This window comes from Doryrhamphus excisus, linkage group LG13 (assembly GCF_037039965.1).
Source record: "Doryrhamphus excisus strain RoL-2023G ecotype Guam linkage group LG13, RoL_Dexc_Guam_v1.1, whole genome shotgun sequence".
Lineage (NCBI taxonomy): Eukaryota > Metazoa > Chordata > Actinopteri > Syngnathiformes > Syngnathidae > Doryrhamphus > Doryrhamphus excisus.
Window position 1 is genome coordinate 2,252,481 of NC_136369.1, and position 22,039 is coordinate 2,274,519.

At 41.1% G+C, this 22,039-nt stretch overlaps 1 protein-coding gene across 1 annotated transcript in view; it reads right to left on the minus strand.

The window, feature by feature from the left end:
- galns (galactosamine (N-acetyl)-6-sulfatase) overlaps positions 1-22,039 on the minus strand; it is a 33,023-nt gene continuing 10,984 nt past the window's right edge. The window contains exons 10-14 of the mRNA XM_058088351.2: positions 15,244-15,386; positions 15,067-15,169; positions 7,547-7,668; positions 3,622-3,739; positions 1-149 (exon numbers count right to left, since the gene is read on the minus strand). Coding sequence (XP_057944334.2) covers positions 63-149; positions 3,622-3,739; positions 7,547-7,668; positions 15,067-15,169; positions 15,244-15,386 — 573 coding nt within the window. The 3' untranslated portion in view covers positions 1-62. The remainder of the gene's footprint in view (positions 150-3,621; positions 3,740-7,546; positions 7,669-15,066; positions 15,170-15,243; positions 15,387-22,039) is intronic.

Genomic DNA, 22,039 nt, shown 5'->3' on the forward strand with positions numbered 1-22,039 from the left:
CTGTTTATCTGCAGACAGGGCCACTTCCTTGTGCTCCTTTCTTCCCCAGTAGTATTTTCCACTCAGTGCGGCCATTCACACTTCCAGGGAGCTGACTTGGGAGCTTTGAGACACTTTCCTAACTTCTCGCAGCCGGCTGGGGCCCAGTTCTGAAACACAGCAGCCACCCCAGAAAGATATAAACAATAACCTTGTATGCATTACAATGATTGTGGAGTGTAAACTTTATTCATTCATTCATGAGGGTCGCTGGAGACTATCCCAGCTGTACACTCTGGACTGGTTGCCAGCCAATCACAGGGCACATATAGACAAACAACCATTCACACTCACATTCATACCTATGGACAATTTTGGAATGTGGAAGGAAACCGGAGTCCCTGAAGAAACCCACGCATGCACGGGGAGAACATGCAAACGCTAACCACTCGACCGCCGTGCAGCCTATACATTTTATTTCATTATATATATTATATTATGTGATACCTGCTTTTTCCAGTTAAGCAATTGTCACAAAAGGGAAAAAGGTGTTTTCCACAAATAACAAAAATACATCTTTTATTGCCATGGTTTTAACTGTTAATCTAAATCACCACGAGGGGGCAGTGTTAATCCACAAATGAATCAGCCTTTCAGCAGACAGAAGTAAATTCACTGTTTGGAACACTAACCGTTTTAAATTATTCCAATGTAAAAGTGAAAAGGGCAAAAAGAGAAGTGGTTATATTGCTGACATTAACAATGATCTGTTCATGTAGAACAGGGGTGCCAACATTTTTTTTTTTCAGCGTGGGCAACATGAAATTAAATTGAAGGATGCAGGGAAAGACATACATTTTGTACATTAAACATGCTAAAAACCAATCCAGTGAAGGTCAGTATATGCTATATGAATAAAACATTTCTGCAGCAATCCCTCCGTGTATGTAGTGTCCTGCCCTATAAGTTACATCGTCCTCTTACAGTGTGCAGGCCTCAAAACATAAACAATCATGTCTGCCGTGTGGAACATAACTGCCAACACATACCAAGAAAACTACCTCGCCAGGTAGCACGTATACAGTCTTTGAAGAGTATGGTGCGTTTTTAAGGCTCACGGTGTAATGCCCAGTCAAATGTCAGCCAACATTCACCCTAATGTGCGTGACAGTCAGAAGGCTGAGCAAATAACTCAAAAAATAATTGAATTATTCAGACCAGATGACCAGCCTCTCTCAGCGGTGGAAGACACAAGGTTGGTTGAGTACTCTCTCACTTACCTGGAAGTCCTGCTTGAGGTCTACCAATGTACTCTCACATCCTATCCCAGCTCTATTTAACTCATTCCCTACCAACTTCACCGCTCTGTCCCAAAGACGTATTTATACATATTGTGTGTTTTTTTTTGCATGTGAGGCACAAAAAATTGAGCAGATTTGGTGCAGTTTTAAGCTGAAAAAATGGCCACAAGGTGGCAGAAGTCAATTTTATAAGAGCACGGCCTGCATCTTTCACATCGAACTACATGCTTGCAACAAAGGGCATCTTGAAGTTACACGTTGGAGATTAAACATTTCCTTCCACATTCCAAAAACATGCTAGGGTAATTGGTGACTCCAAATTGTCCATAGGTATGAATGTGAATCGCCTGAAGACAGCTGGGATAGGCTCCAGCATAATGGATGGATAATCAGCATTGGTATATTGGCGGATTTCAGTATTATTATTTTTTAGCATCGGTAGTTTTCATGCTTCCAACAGTTCTACTGTGGATTCCTGCACATTCGCAATTCAGCATTCACAACCCCCTCAAATTTGTGGGTTTTTGGTAACAAAATTATTTTTGTTTTTACATCTCATTGCTCTCAAGTCAGCAATAAAGTATAAATAAGTGATAACGCCGGTAAATACACAGTATACATGTCCCACTTAAAACACACCCACAGATATTTTTAAATGTTTACATGTTTGTCCGTGGCTCAAACTTATATTGTGTCGCAAGTGAACAATGGCAATTTAAGAGAGAACGGGAGAGTTCCGGAGCTGAAGCGAATCTAATAATTAAAAAAGTCACTTATTGCAAATGTTGATCCAAAATCAGAGAACATCGTCAACTAGGGGTGCCGCAAGATCTGGTAAGAATGAAACATGACAAGATTGTGTCGTGGTGAATGAGGACGATAAATCCATCCATTGTACCCTCACTATGGTCGCGGGGGTATGCTGGAGCCTATCCCAGCTGTCTTTGGGCGAGAGGCGGGGTACACTCTGGACTGGTAGGACGATAAATAAATAAATATATACATCACACAATCAATGAAAATGAACTTGATAATGTTATAATTGTAATATATTTCCATGTGCATGTGTTCACTTTTTGCATTGGTTTCGGTCCCTCAGTGCGTTTGTTCAATAAAACAGCATGAACGGAGTGAGACCTTTTTTCAGTCATACAGACGCTTCATCTCTGTGGGTGGAGGCGGGGCCGCTAGCAGACTGTAGCCTCATGAGAAGCATGCAAGGTAATTAAAATTATTGTTAAAATGTTTCATCTCGGGCGGCACGGCGGTCGAGTGGTTAGCGCGCAGACCTCACAGCTAGCTAGTTCAATTCCACCCTCGGCCATCTCTGTGTGGAGTTTGCATGTTCTCCCCGTGCATGCGCGGGTTTTCTCCGGGTACTCCGGTTTCTTCCCACATTCCAAAAACATGCTAGGTTAATTGTTGACAAATTGTGCATAGGTATGAATGTGAGTGTGAATGGTTGTTTGTCTATATGTGACCTGTGATTGGCTGGCGACCAGTCCAGGGTGTACCCGCCTCTCGCCCAAAGACAGCTGGGATAGGCTCCAGCACCCCCGCGACCCTCGTGAGAAAAAGCAACAGAAAATGAATGAATGAATGAATGTTTCATCTCGTAGACCCAATCTTTTGTATTGTCTCGTCTCGTGGCCATGTGTCCAAAATATACATTTTTATGGGTGTATCAATATTTTACACGTAACAGTCCACCTGGTATTATTGTATCTGTAAAATTGTCATGCAATCTGCTATTATTATTTATTATTGTATATTTATATTTAAATATTTTAAAAATAATAAAATATTCTAATAATTACAATAAAATTAAAATAATAATTATTATATTATTATTATGTAAAATATGCAAATATAACAATAATATTATATAATTAATATAATAATTAGCATTAATATAATAATTATAATAATCATAATAGTTCTAATAATAATTATAATAATCTAATAATAATAATAATAATTATTATTATTATTATGTGCTTGTGTCCCTTTTTTCAGGAGCACTTTGTAAACAACAGACCATGTCAAAAAAGGAAATTGATAAAACCATCAAAAGGTTGGCTCAGGCCATGATGCCAGGTTGTATGTTGAGTTTAAATGAAATACTTGGAAAGATTGGGCGGGCCGTATTCAAACACTTGGCGGGCCGGATGTGGCCCCCGGGCCGTAGTTTGCCCACCCCTGTACTAACCCATATGTTTATCAATACAATTGGTAAAATGGCTTTTTTCTGTTTTGACAAATAAGGAATCAGCATTCTAATTTGAACATATCTTACTATTGATTATTATTATTATTGTTGTATTAGTACAACTCAACTTACCATCACAGCCCTGTCACACATGTTGAGCTGAGGAACGCCTGGTATCAGCATCTTCCTATGCTCCTTCACAACTGGGGAGATGCGGCTTAGTACCTCTTGGTATTCCATGGTCAAAACACTGTGGACACAAAGCTCACAGGCATGAACAATCACTTCCACCATCTCCTAAGCTAAATAGTATACATCAACGCATAGATTTCTACATAAAAAAGAAAAGAAACCTTTTTATATTTGAGAGCCAGAAGGTTTTTGCAGGAAGCTAATTAACAACACGAAGAGTTGTTTACAAATTACTTACAAGGAATTTAAAAGACACACACACACACACGGTACATAATCCCTTGATTTGTCGTATCTTTGCAAATGCAACACTGGCCCTCGTGTGTACGCCATGATAAAACACTACTGTGATGGCTGAGCTTAACTCATTATATCAGAGTGGGGCCCCAATGCAGCTTTCAAGCACAATAACACACACGCTGTGGCACCCTGTGGGAAAGCCCACTCAGCAGGGTGACTGTGGAACCATCCCCTGTCTCTCAATTACTGCTGTTGGACACCAGTAAGCGCCACACCTCTGTGCATTATTATATTCAGTGTGTAAAACACAGGGCCCCTGAAGGCTTTCAAAGGAACGCTGCTCTCAATAGAACCTGTAGGGTTAATGGGCTGTGTGCGTGTGTGTTGGTGGGGGGGGTGCAGGGCTTCTGGTGGCGTGACACACAGATAGACAAATATCAGCAGTGCAATTACACCCCCGATACACTCGCCGACAGCACCTGTGCCAGCCCTCTGTCCTCCCATAGCTGCAAGCCCTGCTTTCTGATTGGCCCCCAGAGACCGTGTGCATGTGTGTGAGGTGAAGTGTCAATTAGAGTAATAACCCCGGGCGCTGTCCAGCTCACACCTACCCTCCCACCACGGATCTCTCACAGGGCAGCAAGGCTTCCCTCCATCCGCCAGCACCTGCTCCCTTCCTCCATCCTCTCAGCTTTTACTTTCCTCCACAATTAGAGAAGTGCTCCAACGCTGACTGCAATTAGTCCCTCTCTCGCTCTCTCGCTTCATGTTCGTCATCAGCTAACGACTGTGACCCTTGCTGGTAAATAGAAAAACTGATTACACCCCTGTGCTAAAAAGCATGCTGAAATTCACTCCAGTTATCTGAAATCACAAATTCTACTTCTCCTGATTTTCATCACTGAGGAGGATGTTTCATTCCCCGGCTATATGTGCTCATGATTCATTTTGTGATAAGCGACAAAGCAATTTAATATCACATGACGGAGGATGCGAGTGTTCAGTTTTTCAGAGTTTGCCATTGTTGTGTCCACGCGCGGGGTAATCGTATTGAGCAAAGCTCCGCATCAAAATCTAATTATATTATTTGTTTGTGCCTCTTGTGCAAACAAATAATGAAAAGCCACCGTCAGCGCAGCTCATTACCATGACTATAACCCTTAGCTTACTGGTGCACGGGCAAAATGTGGAATAATAAGCAGGCTGTATGCAAATGGACTTCTTTTGATTTATAATTTATTGCACCCAAGGGGGGTTAGGGGCATTGCTCAGGTGTGTCGCCATGCCGATTACTGATTCATAACACTATTTCTGGAACACACACACACAAGAACACAGTGGCAGACGGTGGGGGAATTGTGCAGACAATCGAATGCATCTGGCCTAACCACTCCCTCTAACAGCCCCCTCCATCTCCCCAGTGGAAATGGAGCACTTGGGTGAGGACTATTGATTGGGGACACGGGGGCTTGGTGGTAAGGAGCAGATGAGGCCAGACGGAGAGAGGTTGCCTGCAGCGTCACACTCGGGATGTGTTAACCTTGAGGTCCTAAGGTCATGAAGTTGCAGGGCAAAGTGGAAGGCAGGAAGAAGCTCTGAACCTTCAGTGGGGATCTGGACTGACAGAGATTACTACATGTTGACCTGGTTTGGATCTGTGCCTCATGACAAATGGACCACCAACAAAGTATATCTAAGCCTCTTGGGAACTAAAAAAAAAATTCCCACAATTGTGTGATTACACTTTCCAGAGTGCATATTTTGTCTGCTCTTCACTTCACAACACAAGTGAAGGCATGTGTGCAGACAGGCGCTGCATCATCTTAAGTGGCTCTTTAGGTGCAAGGCAGAGATTAATGGCAGCCAGGCAAGCAGTCCAGCTGGGGGAGCAAGGAGCACACACATGTACACACAAGGATGGATGCGCATGCTCCCAGCGGACACAGAGCGACATCCGCTGAGGATAAATGATGGAAACTCCAAGAAAATAGTTAGCAGGAAGGGAAAATGGGTGAATCAGAGTTTGACGCAAGCAGTGGAGAGAGGTCTGACCTTGGACACTGTAACTCTGCTGGTGTAAAAACATGGCTACATATTGATTGGTTGTGCTTTTTATGTTGTTTCAGGTTGGACAACCGAGCTAAGCTCAAGCTAAGGCTGCGCAGAAATGAATATTTCATCATGCAATCTCACTTCCGTGCTGAGAGGAGCATGGATGAGAGCACAGGGAAAAAGATGAGAGACAAAGCAGCAAACGAGAAGTCCATCTGAATAAAAACATATGATCACTCATCAGCAAAATATCATAAATGTGCATTTTTTTTACATTGACAAAATTTATTTTTTATAAAAATATTTATATTTCTTCAGTGTTTTCAAAATATATTAAATATTTGCAGAAATGTGAAGGATGTCTTTTGTGAAGTACTGTAGTAGCAATAGTCCTACTGACTGTACTTGTATTCACTTTTAGATTACAGGATGGCTGCACAGTGGAGAGTGGTTAGCGTGCAGGTCACACAACTCTGTGTGGAGTTTGCATGTTCTCCCCGTGCGTGCGTGGGTTTTCTCCGGGTACTCCGGTTTCCTCCCACATTCCAAAAACATGCTAGGTTAATTAGCGACTCCAAATTGTCCATAGGTATGAATGTGAGTGTGAATGGTTGTTTGTCTATATGTGCCCTGTGATTGGCTGGCGACCAGTCCAGAGTGTACCCCGCCTCTCGCCCAAAGACAGCTGGGATAGGCTCCAGCATGAGGATAAGCAGTACAGAAAATGAATGAATAAAAGATGGCAGTTACTGCACAGCTATTGAACGTGCTGTTTCTTCATCACTTGTGGTTCTTTTTGAGGGTTCCTCCTTATTTTTTCCTTGCCTCTATCATCTAAAATACCTGCTCAAGTAGGGTTCAATTGGCTTTAATGTGCGAGGACTCAATATCAGGACATTTGTAGTGAAATGGTACTATCCATCTACCCAACTGGAGCCTATTCTATATTTTTTGGGTCAAAGGTAGATGACACCTAGGACTGATCATCAGTCAATTAGAAGGCATAAACTGTCACTGAGGAGGAACCTACACAGTCAATATCAATGGCTGAAATAGTACTAATATTTACATAAACTTAAACTGAATGAGAGGTATCCAATACCTCAGTTTATATAGTATACCTACACTCTCATTCAGTATTCCTATTTCAGCCTCTGTGTCACTCTCCTCTGAACTGAAGCCAAAACACACAAAAGCTTATTAAACAGCACTCGCTCTGAATTTAGGCCTGAACAATTTATCTTGCAATTTTAACCCGCAGTGGCAGTGCAGGGTAGGGCTGAATGTGACACAGTAATCTTTAAGGAGGTTGTTTGCAATCACAAAGACAAGGGTGCAATCAGGCGCACTCCGACTGAGCAGATCAATCGTTGGCCTTCTTATTTCTGTCACTGAATCCGTATTGATCTCATCACCATTCCGAGCAAGCAGCAGGCAAACTTGTCCCCTTGTCCTCACATCATTCTGCCAGCTCTCCTCTCTCTCTTTTTTGTTGCTTTATCTGCCCCATACCATTGCAGTTCACAAAAAAAATCAAATAAGATTTTTATTTTATTTTTTTAAAGTAACTGACCTGATAGGGAACTTCTCCCCAGGATCCCGGCCCACATGGAAAATAAGAGGTTGCAGTGTGTGTGCCTTCTGCTCATGTGTGGTCACACCCGGTACCTCCTGACCTGGACAGAAGTTCACACCCTGAAAAAGAACAGAATCAGATTTTAGCTTTTCATTCTTGCCTTCTTTAAACTTCCAGGAATGACAATGTAAACACATCAATGCAGATTACTGATTTTGTTCATATACTTTCAAGTCTTCCGTGACTAATGTAATTCATTTATTAAGTTAATATTTATACCGTAATGACATCACGACTGCATCATTCTGAGGTGGATTCACGCCATTGCGTCAAAACAATATTTTCATAATGTGTGTATGTTTGTTCTAAATCAGGGGTCTCAAACTCGCGGCTCGCGGGCCAAATGCAGCCCGCGAGAAGCTAGTTTGAGGCCCCCACCTTGATACCAAAGTTTAATGTTGAAATGTGTGTGCACACCGGACACAATTAACATGATTTTGCCCCGCCCATACTGTTACCCTACACTGTTACCCCGCCCTGTTTTGCTTTGGATTAGCAATGAAGCTAAAGGCTTATGACGCTGGGTACAAATAAATGCAGGAAATGATTTGGAATAAAAGGGAAAATACACGTCAAGATAAAGCATGTTGTTAAAGTTACGACGCTGCTCCCAGATGGAACTGAGTACGATGCTAACGTGCTAATTGGGTCAAATGATTAAGTTTCATTAATGTTCATGTTAAAGGTTAAATAACTGTTAATACTGTACATTTGAATATGAAAAAAATAATTTCTCTACCAACTGCATGTGGTTTCTTACTTGCTGTTTTATTATTATTTTACTTATTTATTACTGATTGATTGATTTATTGTCTTTATTCTTAATTTGTTTATTTATTTTGTGTATAGAAAAATAAAAATTAAGATATTTGAGAACAGTGGAATGTTTTATCAGATATTTTGGTGTGGAAAACCGGAACCAAAGTACTGAAAAAGTGTAGGGTATAGCAGAAGCAAAAGCATTGAAGATAGTTTTTTTTATTGATTTTTTTCCAGTTTTTAATAAATGCGTTTTGGGTTTTTTTTTACAACCTGATGCGGCCCGGCTTCACCCAGAACCTAGCTCCGGTGGCCACCAGGTAAATTGAGTTTGAGACCCCTGTTCTAAATGAACAAGAATTACCATCATTTCCGCTACTTTTTCTCCTGCTTTGACTGTGTGACATGCTTGAAACTGTGTGGAGAGGGGGCATGTGATGCAACTTTTAGATTGAAGACAATCATCTGCTGGTGAATCTTGGCAGCGTGGAGCAGTATCGGGAGGTTCACTGTCAGGCACTCGAGAGGACAGCTTGTACTAGGATGTGCTAGGAACTGTTTTGCCTCAGGGTGGGGTTGACGCTGGAGAGAGACTGGTGGCTTGTGTGCTGAGGGAATTGTGGGGCTGTTTGGTTCCAACACTTGAACAGGACAACTTCAGTGGTTTTTAGTTAGCAGAATGAGGGCGAGGACAACGGTGAAAGACGTTGATTAAATTAAGCAGAGTCTTTGAATGTGACACATCATATGATTATCATTGCTAATAAAAACATGGTCAAATGTTCTGCTAGTATTAGTTAAGTTAGCAAAAAAAATCTGTTCATTTAGAGCTGTTATTACCGTATTTTCTGGACTATAAGTCGCTCCAGAGTATAAGTCGCACAATGCCAAAAATACATAATTAGGTAGAAAAAAAACATACATAAGTCGCACTGGAGTATAAGTCGCATTTTTCACGGGTAATTTATTTTACAAACTACTTGACCAAAACAGACATTACGTCCTCCACAATACAATAGAAGAGAGCATGTTTGGTGAAGTTTTAAGCCGGTAAAACGGACACAAGGTCTCGGAATTGCAGTTTATAAGAACTCTACCTGCAACTTTCCCGTAGCAAAACGTAGCTGCACAGCAACCAGGAAGTGAAAAGTAAATGTTCACAGTGTTACAACATATTTTGAAATGTTTTTTGAGTTGTTTCCGTTGTGGCATAGTTTTTTTTTTGATGAAATATATTTGGATAAAAATTGAAAGTTCTCTCCTGAACTGAAGTTTAGCTATGTTCTACGTAAAAAGTAGACACAAACTTTGTTTTTGATGAAAGATGACACTCTAACCTTTGTTTTGGTATATAACATGTCTATGAAAAATCAGTCGAAATAATAATAATGATGATAATAATAATAATAATAATAAAATGATAATAATAATAATAAAATAATAATAATAAGAGAACAGGCTGAATAAGTGTAAGATATGCTAACACAATGGTTATTCAGCTATACGAAAAATAAACAAACAGAAAAGGTGTCCAGTGTTTATGTAAATAAACAGTTTTTTTTCATTTATAAGTCGCTCTGGAGTATAAGTCGCAGGAACAGCCAACCAACCTATGAAAAAAAGTGCAACTTACAGTCCGGAAAATACAGTACACACAAATATATACAACTGGAGCCTGTCATTTATCATTCTTGTACTAAAATACATTAAAGATGGGCATATTTGCAAATGCTGATTAATCATGATTAATTAATTTGAAAAGCGATCAATCTGATTACAATTCAAAGTATTGTATAAGCATTCAGTATTTGTACTAAGCTATTGATTTAGATAAAAGGTATAGGGCTTAAATTTTGTGGCGCATCGCAAGGTGGCGCAGCCAATGCAGTAGTCATTTGGTCCAGCGCACCACTGCGCCGAGATGTGGAAACAGAGAAAGTGACCCATTAGACGACTAATAATTAAAAACAACAAAAAACAACAATTAATATAAAGTTGGTTGTTAAAATCTGGCTGTAGGATATATTTTTGAATGTTCATTTTTTTCTCAAGGAAGATGAGGAGGAGAGTGAATACCATCAAAGGTTCTCCTATTTGGCGATGTACAGCAGGAATGCTGGTGGAAAACCAGTAAGATGCCTGGATTAGCCAGATGCTGTGTTTAATGTAATGTGTGCAATTAGAAGCATACATTGGATTGGTTAAAGTTACACTTGGCTGCCTTATCTCCTCCCTCTTTGCCACTTGCGCCAGTGGGAGGGATGGAGGCGTGGGTGCGCACCGGACTGCGCTGCTCACAAAAATTGCAAAGTGCACTGGACACACTCTGCGCGGCTCAGCTGCCCTGTGCTGCCTGGTCTACGAAATTAGAACCGAGTATGTTAAGGACATACGTACAGTAGATAATGGTCAAATGTTTGCAATTTTTCTACCAATTGAGATACCCCACAGATTTGGAATAATATTTTCTCATTGCGGTCAAAGGTCACAGTTGCAAGTTGCAAGTCCAAAGACCCTATTGGACATGGCCTCTGTTGCTTTTCAAAGAGGTTCAAATGTTAGCATGTCTTTCTTGTGATGCCTTCATCTCTTCTGGCTGCACATTGGTGAGCATCATGATTGAGGCACACACACTCCTCCAGAACCCCCTGGAGATACGCTTCCTTCTTCAAAAAACACAGGCATACTTTTTTTTTTGGTGAGCATAAGTAAAATTGAAAAAGCTTTCATCTGTAAGGCACTGTTGCTGCCCCCCTCTGAGATGGCCCAACAGAACACCTCAAAAATACATATTGAAGAGTGCGACGGAGAAAGATAGATACCCGCTGCCCCGCAGAGGCTTGTCTGATCCCAACCGCTGCTGTCGCCTTTGAAAGCAGACAACTTAGAAATGCAAAAAAAAAAGAAAAAAGAAATCACCCCAGTAGAGAGAAAAGAGGACTGATGCGTGCATCTCTTTGCTTCTTGTAGCCGGAACAAGAGAGGGGACTTGTCTCCCAGGACATGGATGATATGAGGACCAAGAGGTTTGAGCTCAGCTGCAAAAGCATACAGAGTAACTGCGTGCATCCATTAAAAGGAGAAATATGATTTGTGTTGTCAAAAGATGATATTTTCATATTTTAAAACACTTTCTTTATATTCTTAGACTTGCCTTTGCCTTCTAGAATTAACCATTTCATCTTTGGTTTTTAATAAACATGATTTTGGGGGATCAGTGATTGGCTGATTCTTACATGATGGAGTTAATAACAATGGACAATCAGCCATTTTTGGTCACTATGCACATTATTTTTCATATAAGAGACTCAAATCAGGCCTGCAGTGTAACCTGTCATGCAAGTTCAGCTTGTTTTTAAAGGGGACCTATTGTGTTTTTTCTACTTTTCTGAACTATTAATGTAGTTAAAATGTAGTATTCTCGTGTTAAATGAAACAAAAGTTTCAGATAATGATGTTTGCACATTTGGTAATGAGCCCTGAAAGAAGTTTAGAATGGCTCAAAACGTTCTGTTTCAAAAGGCGTGGTAAAACTGCCCCTTTGTGACATCACAGAGGGGCGGAATTCATTATGTGCAAAATCTCTGCTCCGCTCTACTGTTTACTTGCGAGCAACGCCTCGAAAGGGAACATCACATTTGTTTACAATTCCTAAAAACACCACCATCAGGCACAAGTGGGTGGAGTTCCTGATTCGCTACCAGCAAAAGAAATGCATTTTAATCTGTCAATGGCATTTGACCTGGACTGTTTTGTGAACATGGGCCACTATGTGGCTGGACTAGCCAAAAAACTTGCTGAAGCCCGACACTTTTCCAACGTTACTTGGTCGTGTGGACTGGACAAGCAGTAAATATCAGTTTATCAGTGTCCTAACTGTGTTTAACGCTAAAATGCTAGCTCTTTTCTTGAGAAACTTTGGACTGTACAGTCTCTACTTCCGGATCGGATTGGGGATCCAACAAATATGGCCGTTTATCAACAATAAAGTTGGCGGCATAACCGGAAGTTATTATCAACATTTATGCCGTTTATCAACTCCTAAACAGTTTAGCGGCACAAAGTGTTTCAATGCACAAGGCAGTGTGACCAATCATAGCAGAGTGGGCGTGGCTGGAGGCGGGCTGTGGGTGGAATACATTAAAACTGACCGTTTTTACCTTAACCACGAAATTCAAAGAAATACAGCTGAATGGGTGCAGATTCTGGAAGAACTGGAAGACTTTTTGTGCTGGTTATTGTGTGTAGCTACTCTATAGGAGTCCGCATCAGGAAGACCTGGGTTCGATTCTCTGTTTGGGCACGTCTGTGTGGAGTTTGAATGTCCTCCCCATGTGGCCGTGCCTGGAGGCGGGCTGTGGGTGGAATACATTAAAACTGACCGTTTTTACCTTAACCACGAAATTCAAAGAAATACAGCTGAATAGGTGCAGATTCTGGAAGAACTGGAAGACTTTTTGTGCTGGTTATCATGTGTAGCTGCTGTATGGGAGTCCACATCGGGAAGACTTGGGTTCGATTCTCTGTTTGGGCATCTCTGTGTGGAGTTTGAATGTTCTCCCCGTGCATGCGTGGATTTTTTTCCCACATTCCAAAAACATGCTAGGTTAAATTGTCCATAGGTATGAATGTGAGTGTGAATGGTTGTTTGCCTGTGATTGGCTGGCCACCAGTCCAGGGTGTACCCCGCCTCTCGCCCAAGAACAGCTGGGATAAAAAAGATCCTTCAAAATACTCTTAAAGAAATCCCACAGGAGCACAAAAAGACCTGAAATATTAACTCGAGAGTTAGACTGGAGTCATTTAAGCCTGTGTAATTTCTCATTTTCCTCATGGCTGAGCTGCATGAGCACGGCCTTGAGCGATACAACTCGTGGCTATTAACCTGCAATTTCTTTTTTTCCACACACAAACAAACAAATACACATCCCTGTTTATTTTTCACTTTGCAAAGAGGAAGTTAAATTATAACGAAGCGGTGCAAAATAGCAGGGAAGTATTGATGATCAAGAAGCAAAAAAAAAAAAAAAAAAGGAGTCGCTGTGTTATGACGAGAATGTATTCATAATCTATTTATAATTCATTAAAATGTTCATTATGTGTTTCATAAACAGTTCAAGTATGCTATATGAATTGGCCTTTAAGGAGCTCAGAGGACATTTTCATGGTTAACGCAAAGTACATGTAAAGGTTTTCTCTTGTCCTTAGTCTCTCTCTCTCTCGCTCATGTACTCACACGAATCAATAAGCAACTTGGAGGCAATCAGACACCATTATTTGTGAAGTTCCACTTCAGTTCGCATGAGATGATAAAGAAGGCTGCTATTGATTCAGTGGCCCTGAAGGAGAGAGCAATTTAAGCGACCGATGGGGCATAAAGCAAACTGAATCATAGCAAAAAGCAGTAGGAGGAGAGACGGACACGTTTTTCCACTGTCCTGCTTCTCATACATCACATCTCATATTCCTCCCCGTATGTGTAAGCGACGCAAAGTTGTTGTTGATGACTTTTTATTTATTTTTATTTTTTTTTTTATGAATCTCTGTGATACCAAAAGACGTCCACAGCAGGAAATGTTGATATGTAAATTGCAAGGAGGAACTTCTCCGCTGGAGCTGGAACAAACAAGTCTACTGGTTGATGAATGATGCAAAGTTTGCTGATTTGGGGGCTTCATCGTTAATATTCATTACACTATGATCTACACAGCAGTCGACTGATGAGCCATTTTCAGCACAACACACCAGCAGAGAAAACCACTAAGGGGTTTGATGTGTCAGAGTTGATTACGATACATGGATAAAAGTATTGGGACACCCATCTATTAGACCAGGGGTGGGCAAACTACGACCCGGGGGCCACATCCGGCCCGCCAAGTGTTTGAATACGGCCCGCCCAATCTTTGAAAAAAGTATTTCATTTAAACTCAACATACAACCTGGCATCATGGCCTGAGCCAACCTTTTGATGGTTTTATCAATTTCTTCTGCAACAGAAGAACCAACTGACATAGCATACACACCTATTCCAACGAAGACACAAGCGTACAAATACATGTATTTAATTGTGTTGTATTCAGATATCTTTTAATCACTGTTTTTCATATGTACGTACATGCTGGCGTTCGTGGTTCTTCTGTTGCAGGCATGTGTTTGGCCAGCTATTTGAGGCGGGTTGAGCATGACCTGTGAACCAGGAAGTGCGGGAATCGGTGTGTGTGCTGTGCTCTGGTGGTGGAAGTGTGAAAAATAAAGTTGACTGGAAGCAGCCGTTTGCCGTGTTCTTTTTTGGTATTGAAATTGTTCTATACTATAGAACAATGTCGAGTGCATTATTGCCCACTTTTAATGCAGTTCGGCGCAGGATCGGATATATCGATAGTCCGGTTATATCGATATTTTTTCCGACTCCCGACAATATCGATATAACGAGACTTTACTGTATATATTTCACTCTTAGTCTGTGGGTCTTTTGCTCATTGATCCAAAATAACATCTGAGAGGTCAGATGTTGGGTTGAGGTCAGAACTTCCAAGTTGTTCCACACTAATCTCATCCAAGTATGCCTTTATAGAACTTACTTTGTGCACTGCTCACAAAGTTAGAAGCCTGGATCTCTACACAATCTCTTGCAAGATGAAGAATTAAAATAGAGGAAACTAGCCAACCAATTGTCCAGGTAGTGTAAGTTCTCTCACCTCTTTCAACTCATCCCACGAGTTGGTCCAGGTCCAGTAGTGGGCCTTGTATTGTCCAAGTCTGACCGCCATCAGTTCATTCCCTCGGTAATAGAAGATTGGTCTATTGAAGAAGGAAGAAAATGAATGAGTGGTCCAGAAATCCACAAAGTCTCTCTTTGTGGATTTGATATTCACCTGTTCTGCAGTGTTTGAGAGCTGTTCAGGAAGACTGCTGTCAAGTCCAGTCCATCCAGGACTCGATCATCAGGCAGACTGATGCCAGCCAGTGCTAAACTGGTGGTGTACAGGTCCATTACACTGCCCAGTTGGAAACTCACCTGTAAAAGCAAAAATGGAAAAAGTTAATAACACAAGCCTAAAATTAGTGATGGTCAATTACTTTCTATTCTAGATGTATTTCCTTCGATTTCCAAAACGGTCTGCTTTAATTTATTCCACTCGTGCGCCCACCCAACTCCCAAGCGCTCCTGAGAACTTCCGTACTACTGCCGAACATTTATACAGTACAAAAAGCAAACTCTACAAGAACATGAAGGGAGCTTCATGAAAGGTAAAGTTAATTATATATATATATTTTTTACTGGGGTTAACTTCCTTTTACACTTGTGTGACAAAAACAATGATAACAATTGAGATGCACGGAGCACATATGCGCTGCAAATTGACCTCCAGATTACATATTTGTCATTCATCATTAAGATTATTAATTTGTTCTTAGGGCGGCACGGCGGTCTAGTGGTTAGCGCACAGACCTCACAGCTAGGAGACCAGGGTTCAATTCCACCCTCGGCCATCTCTGTGTGGAGTTTGCATGTTCTCCCCGTGCATGCGTGGGTTTTCTCCGGGTACTCCGGTTTCCTCCCACATTCCAAAAAAAAAAACATGCTAGGCTAATTGGCCTAGGCATAGGTATGAATGAGTGTGAATGGTTGTTTGTGATTGGCTGGCGACCAGTCCAGGGTGTACCCCGCCTCTCGCCCCGAAGACAGCTGGGATAGGCTCCAGCACCCCCGCGACCCTCGTGAGGAAAAAGCGGTAGAAAATGAATGAATGAATGAACTTCCTTTTACACTTGTGACAAAAACAATGATAACAATTGAGATGCACGGGGGCACATATGCGCTGCAAATGACCTCCAGATTACATATTTGTCATTCATCATTAACATTATTAATTTGTTCTTATATCGTAATATTAGCAGTGCTAACTTGCTTTTATACTTTTATAAACTCAAATCAAATCAATCAAAATATGCTAATATGAGTAGAAATGCATAAGTTTTTCACTATTACGTATTAACATTTGACCAGCTCAGTGACCTAACTGCTTGTTTTTGCCACCAGTGGCGAACTCTTTCGGTATCCAAATCAAGAATGGACTATCCCACACTTGAGAATTACCAAAACGGTTCTCTTTTATGCTGGATTTTTATCATAAAAGTGAACATGTATAGTTGTGATAGTGTCCATGTGTGTACACAGGGAGAAGAGGTGCATTTCTTCAGAGTACCTAATCTCTGCTTGCAGGTTTTTGTATAAAATGCATCCCTTTCTAAATTAGTTTTTTTTTTTTTTGGAGGGAAAGAAGGCAAAAGGATAGAGTGAAGAAAAGGAAGTAGGGAGAGGACACGGCCCGGGCAAGGAAGCTTCTGGAGTCGGAGCGAGCTGCTGTTTTATCTCCCTCTCCCAGTCTGAGAAAAAAAAAAAAGCTTTATTTTATTTATAAACTTTGAACTATTTTCAGATAAAATGCCATTTTTCCGCTGTCATCCTTGATCTTCCGTTCCATTCTCTCCTGAGCGAGCCTTGGAGGGAGACGGCACGCTCACAATCAGATAGCGCTATCAGGCCTCTGCAGCTGCACGGCCATGTGCTGCTGTGCTTCTATCCACACACACACACACACACACACACACACACACAGAAATTAATTCACTTTTCTCCCAAGCCACACAACTAGTGGGTGCAACGCATTCCATGATCCACGTCCTGACACTTTCACATACAGATTTAGTCCTTAACTTCCTTTTTTTTTTTTCTTTTATTGTTGCATCTACACACTTGCACGAACACACACACACACACACCAGGTGAGTAAAAAGGAAACAAGAACCCAAACTGACATTTAGCTTGTAATAACTTGCATGACCAAACAGTAAAAGTTTCTGCCAGAGGATTTATCTCGCTCTTATTACCTTCCTTTATTGGCTCGGACTGTTTTGCATTCAGAACTGAACTCCATCCTTTCTTCGAGCCTTTTGTTCTTCTCTTTTTGTCTCCTCTGACTCATCATTCTATGTTAATGTCACTTTTTCTTTGCTCCTTTCCCTTTTCTCTGCGCGACCATGTTGGTTATCTGAGGAGGGCTCTCTGTCTGTCTGTCTGTCTGTCTGTCTGCAGCCTGATAAGTGCTACAAAAAGGCATTGTGATGCTCTGCAACACGATGGGCCTGACACCCCACCTGCCTCCCCATCTTTGTTCCTACAGCCATGCAACCTCTCTCATCCCACGGGAATTGAGAGGAATGTTGAATATGCACCTTCCTTCCAACTAGGCCTTCTGTAAAACAACTATGTGTATGCTTCGGGCCACATAAATACAGTAAAGTCTCGTTATATCGATATCGGTTAAAACTAATTACTACTTATTACGATACTATTTTCATTTCCCGGCAAATTTCTAGTCTTTTATGATATAATTAGCTCCGTTAGTACGATACACGGTTATTATGATAATCCGGTTACTAGGATGGCCTTTTCATCTCCCGCCAGCCAATTTGGTCTGCTTATATCGATACAAAAGCAGCTTAAATCAATCTTTGCTTAAGGATTTCAATACCAAAAAAGAACACGGCGAACGGCTGCTTCCAGTCAACTTTATTTTTCACACTTCCACCACCAGAGTGCAGCACACACAGCGGAAAACACCCGTCCCTCGCGCCTACCCCTCCGGGTGGCAACACCTTCCCTATCGATAGTTCCGGGGTGAATTATGTCCCGGTAACCGGTAATCACTACAGCGTAAGTTTATTTTTATTTACTGTAGTACAAAATGTATTGTAGTACAAAAGCATGCTAGATACGCAATCCATGAACTCAAGGAGAAAATTACATGCCATATCATAGATCCGCCCACTTTTAATGCAGTTCGGCGCAGGATCGGATATATGGATAGTCCGGTTATATCGGTATTTTTTCCGACTCCCGAGAATATCGATATAACGAGACTTTACTGTATAAAAAATATAATAAAAAGAAAATTTCACAAAATCTGATCCAATAAAGAAACTATTGAATTTGAAATTTGCAGCTAAAAGTGATGGCAGTGACCCACCAGATTTCATCCTCATCCATGCAGTATGTTGCTGCTCCAAACAGACTGTCGCCATCATGTGATCATTATAGTACTATTACTGTCATATATACACATTACGTACTCGGTCATCCTTTTCTAAATCAATTCTGGGCGACATATCTATTTTCATTCATTCATTCATTTTCTACCGCTTTTTCCTCACGAGGGTCGCGGGGGTGCTGGAGCCTATCCCAGCTGTCTTCGGGGCGAGAGGCGGGGTACACCCTGGACTGGTCGGCAGCCAATCACAGGGCACATATAAACAAACAACCATTCACACTCACATTCATACCTATGGACAATTTGGAGTCGCCAATTAACCTAGCATGTTTTTGGAATGTGGGAGGAAACCGGAGCACCCGGAGAAAACCCACGCATGCACGGGGAGAACATGGAAACTCCACACAGAGATGGCCGAGAGTGGAATTGAACCCCGGTCTCCTAGCTGTGAGGTCTGCGCGCTAACCACTGGACCGCCGTGCCGCCCCATATCTATTTTATAAATTTAAATTTTTTTGTTGCAGATGAATATTTTCCCATTTGTTTTCCTAAACACAACAACAGGGCTAGCACCGCAAAAACAGTCACGTTTGGTGGAGGAATACATCCAGTATGGGGGTGGGCAAGAGATCTGCACAGGTAATGGCAACATCAAAAAGTATCAAAAAATACACGCTGCCCATTACCTTCCAAATCACAAGAGAAAGCAAATTATTCAGCAGGATAGCACTCCTTCTCCAACGTCAGCCTCCACATCAAAGTTCCTGATAGTGAACAATGTCAAGATGTTACAGGATTGCTTGGCCCGGACACCAGACATGAACATTATTGAGCATGTTTTTGGTTAGATGAAGGAAGAGGCTTGGAAGATGAAACCCAAGCATTGTGATGAAGTCTGTCAGTCATACAAGACTGATTAATTATGACACATTGACTTTATAGTCTGATGTTTTTGTAGCTTTCAAAGGAAAATCAAATTTCTACCTTAGAGTGACCTCTCTGTCATAATGGCATAATAACTCAATGGATGGTACAATTTTATTTTGCTGTAATAAGCATAAGCTAGAACAGTGGTTCTCAAAGGGGGGTATGCGTACCTCCAGGGGTACGTCAATTGCCAAAGGGGGTACGTGAATAAAAATGAAAAACAATTAGCGCGGGCGACACGGTTAGCGCACAGACCTCACAGCTAGGAGACCAGGGTTCAATTCCACCCTCAGCCATCTCTGTGTGGAGTTTGCATGTTCTCCCCGTGCATGCGTGGGTTTTCTCCGGGTACTCCCACATTCCAAAAACATGCTAGGTTAATTGGCGACTCCAAATTGTCCATAGGTATGAATGTGAGTGTGAATGGTTGTTTGTCTATATGTGCCCTGTGATTGGCTGGCCACCAGTCCAGGGTGTACACCGCCTCTCGCCCGAAGACAGCTGGGATAGGCTCCAGCACCCCCTGCGACCCTCGTGAGGAAAAGCGGTAGAAAATGAATGAATGAATGAACAATTAGCGCCTAAAACTCAAAATTACGAGTGAGCCTGAATGCCTAACAGTGTGTGGGGACAGGAGACAGAGCGGCAAGTTGTTCCTTGCCCTGTGTGCATCATAAGTAATAAGTATAAATAAATAAGTTTGAATGACTAATTTGTGTATTAAGAGTGTTTCATCTAGAATATTTAATTTATATTGGTGTTCCAATTAATCCCTGCAAACCTGGACCTGCGAGTGGTAATTTACCCGAAAATGAAACTTTATTGTTGGTTGTTGAATTACGATCAAATGAATGAACCTTTGAATTATGTTCAATATTTCAAGTGAATTAACATAATAAGGTTCTTTAAGTGTGCAGGAAATACAGGGCCTGACAATAACGATGTACCGATGGCCCGGGGCAAGTTAAAACAAAATTCGGGCAAGTAAATCCAATCAGTGATATTCCCGTCGGGCAAGTGAACTTTGGCATTCCATACTGCTAAGAGTTTTTTTAAAAGCGGTTCTTGTTGGGTGTTGGTAAAACACGGACTGCTTAATTCCGGTGGTAATTTGCAAACCAATCCTTGCAAATCTTGAAATGGACCAATCAGAATCGTTTATTTAGACCGCGGTCCGCATTTTACCCACACCCGTTCTTGTTCGCGATCAACCAATCAGTGATCGTTTAACTAGGAAAACATCTATCATGGCGTCCCTGCCGACATGGTCTAATTCTTCAACAACTTGTGAAGGAAAACAGCAAAAAGTGATGAACCAGTGCCGCCTAAACAAGTATTTTATTAGCGGCAGCAAATCAAATGATGGCACAGGTGAGTGAATCACATTGCTGTGACAATTTGAAGTGGTCACAATGAAACACCACCGATTAGATCCAATACCAAGTGCTGATTTTGCACAAGCTACAAAATCTAGCGCTTCCATTTCTCTGTGTATTTTTCTCACTTTTTGCTTCACAAATTATTGTTTGACCATTCAGCATTTTTTTTTCTGGATTAAAAACACTTTACTAGTACACAAATGTGTCTATTCAATAATAACTTATAAATATCACTGCTTACTACGACTACGATGTGTAAGGTAGTATGGCAGGCCATGTTAACATACATCACAATTTTTTAGACATTCCTCCAAATACAATGCGTCAGTACTATTATCTGATGAATTATCAGCATATATTGATGCTAAATATATTAAACACTGATAAATGATAATTAATTTAATATCAGCCTGGGCTGATACCATTGACACCATTGCAATGATATCATTATAGCAGTTTTTTCATTTTACATGGGGCAAGTTCAGGCAAGTAGTTCTCACCTTAAGGATTCCCCATGGGCGAGTAATTTTTGTTTTTAATGTAGAGGCCTGAAATATAACGGTGACAACAAAAACAGCTCACAAGAGTGTAATTTTTTGGTAGTACAGTTGTACAGTACTCATGTACTGTAAGAACTGATTTTGGTTATCATCAATAAAAACATGGAAATTGCTCAATATCCGCATATTCAACCCTTATGAGCTATTTTGTGTTATTATCATCGTATTTTGTCCAAACAAATGTCCCTTTTGTTGTACCAGGCATTATGATGGACCAATAAACTGAAGAAAAAAACCTTCTGATGAGGTTGTCATATACTTAATAACTTCATGTAAAAAAATGTGACCTACCCCGCTTTAATAAGCATTTTTGGCTTGCCAGAATGGCAGTTTTGAGCGGAAAACACAGCATTGGAGACAATACAGTATGTTGCAATCGTTCCCCTAAATCCAGCACAACGACAAATGTTTAAGGTGGCTGCTGTTTGTCTCTACTCGCATTCTGCCCGAAAAGACTTTCATCAAACTGCAGATTGAAACAAGTGTGCACAATAAAGATGATGTATGCTCTGGCCTTCCTGCCAAGCAACAAAGAGGGAAAAATCCAGAATACAATAGCTCCAACAATGCAGCTTAGTCATCATAACCATAGAAACCTTCAGGGGGGATCTATAGATCATGTGAATGATATTTTGCAGATATAACAACCCGCCATTTTAGTAGTCACACACAAAATGAATCTCCATGCATATTCATGTTGTGTACACTCGTATGAACAGACACAGTAGACAATTGTGATGACAAGGGCCC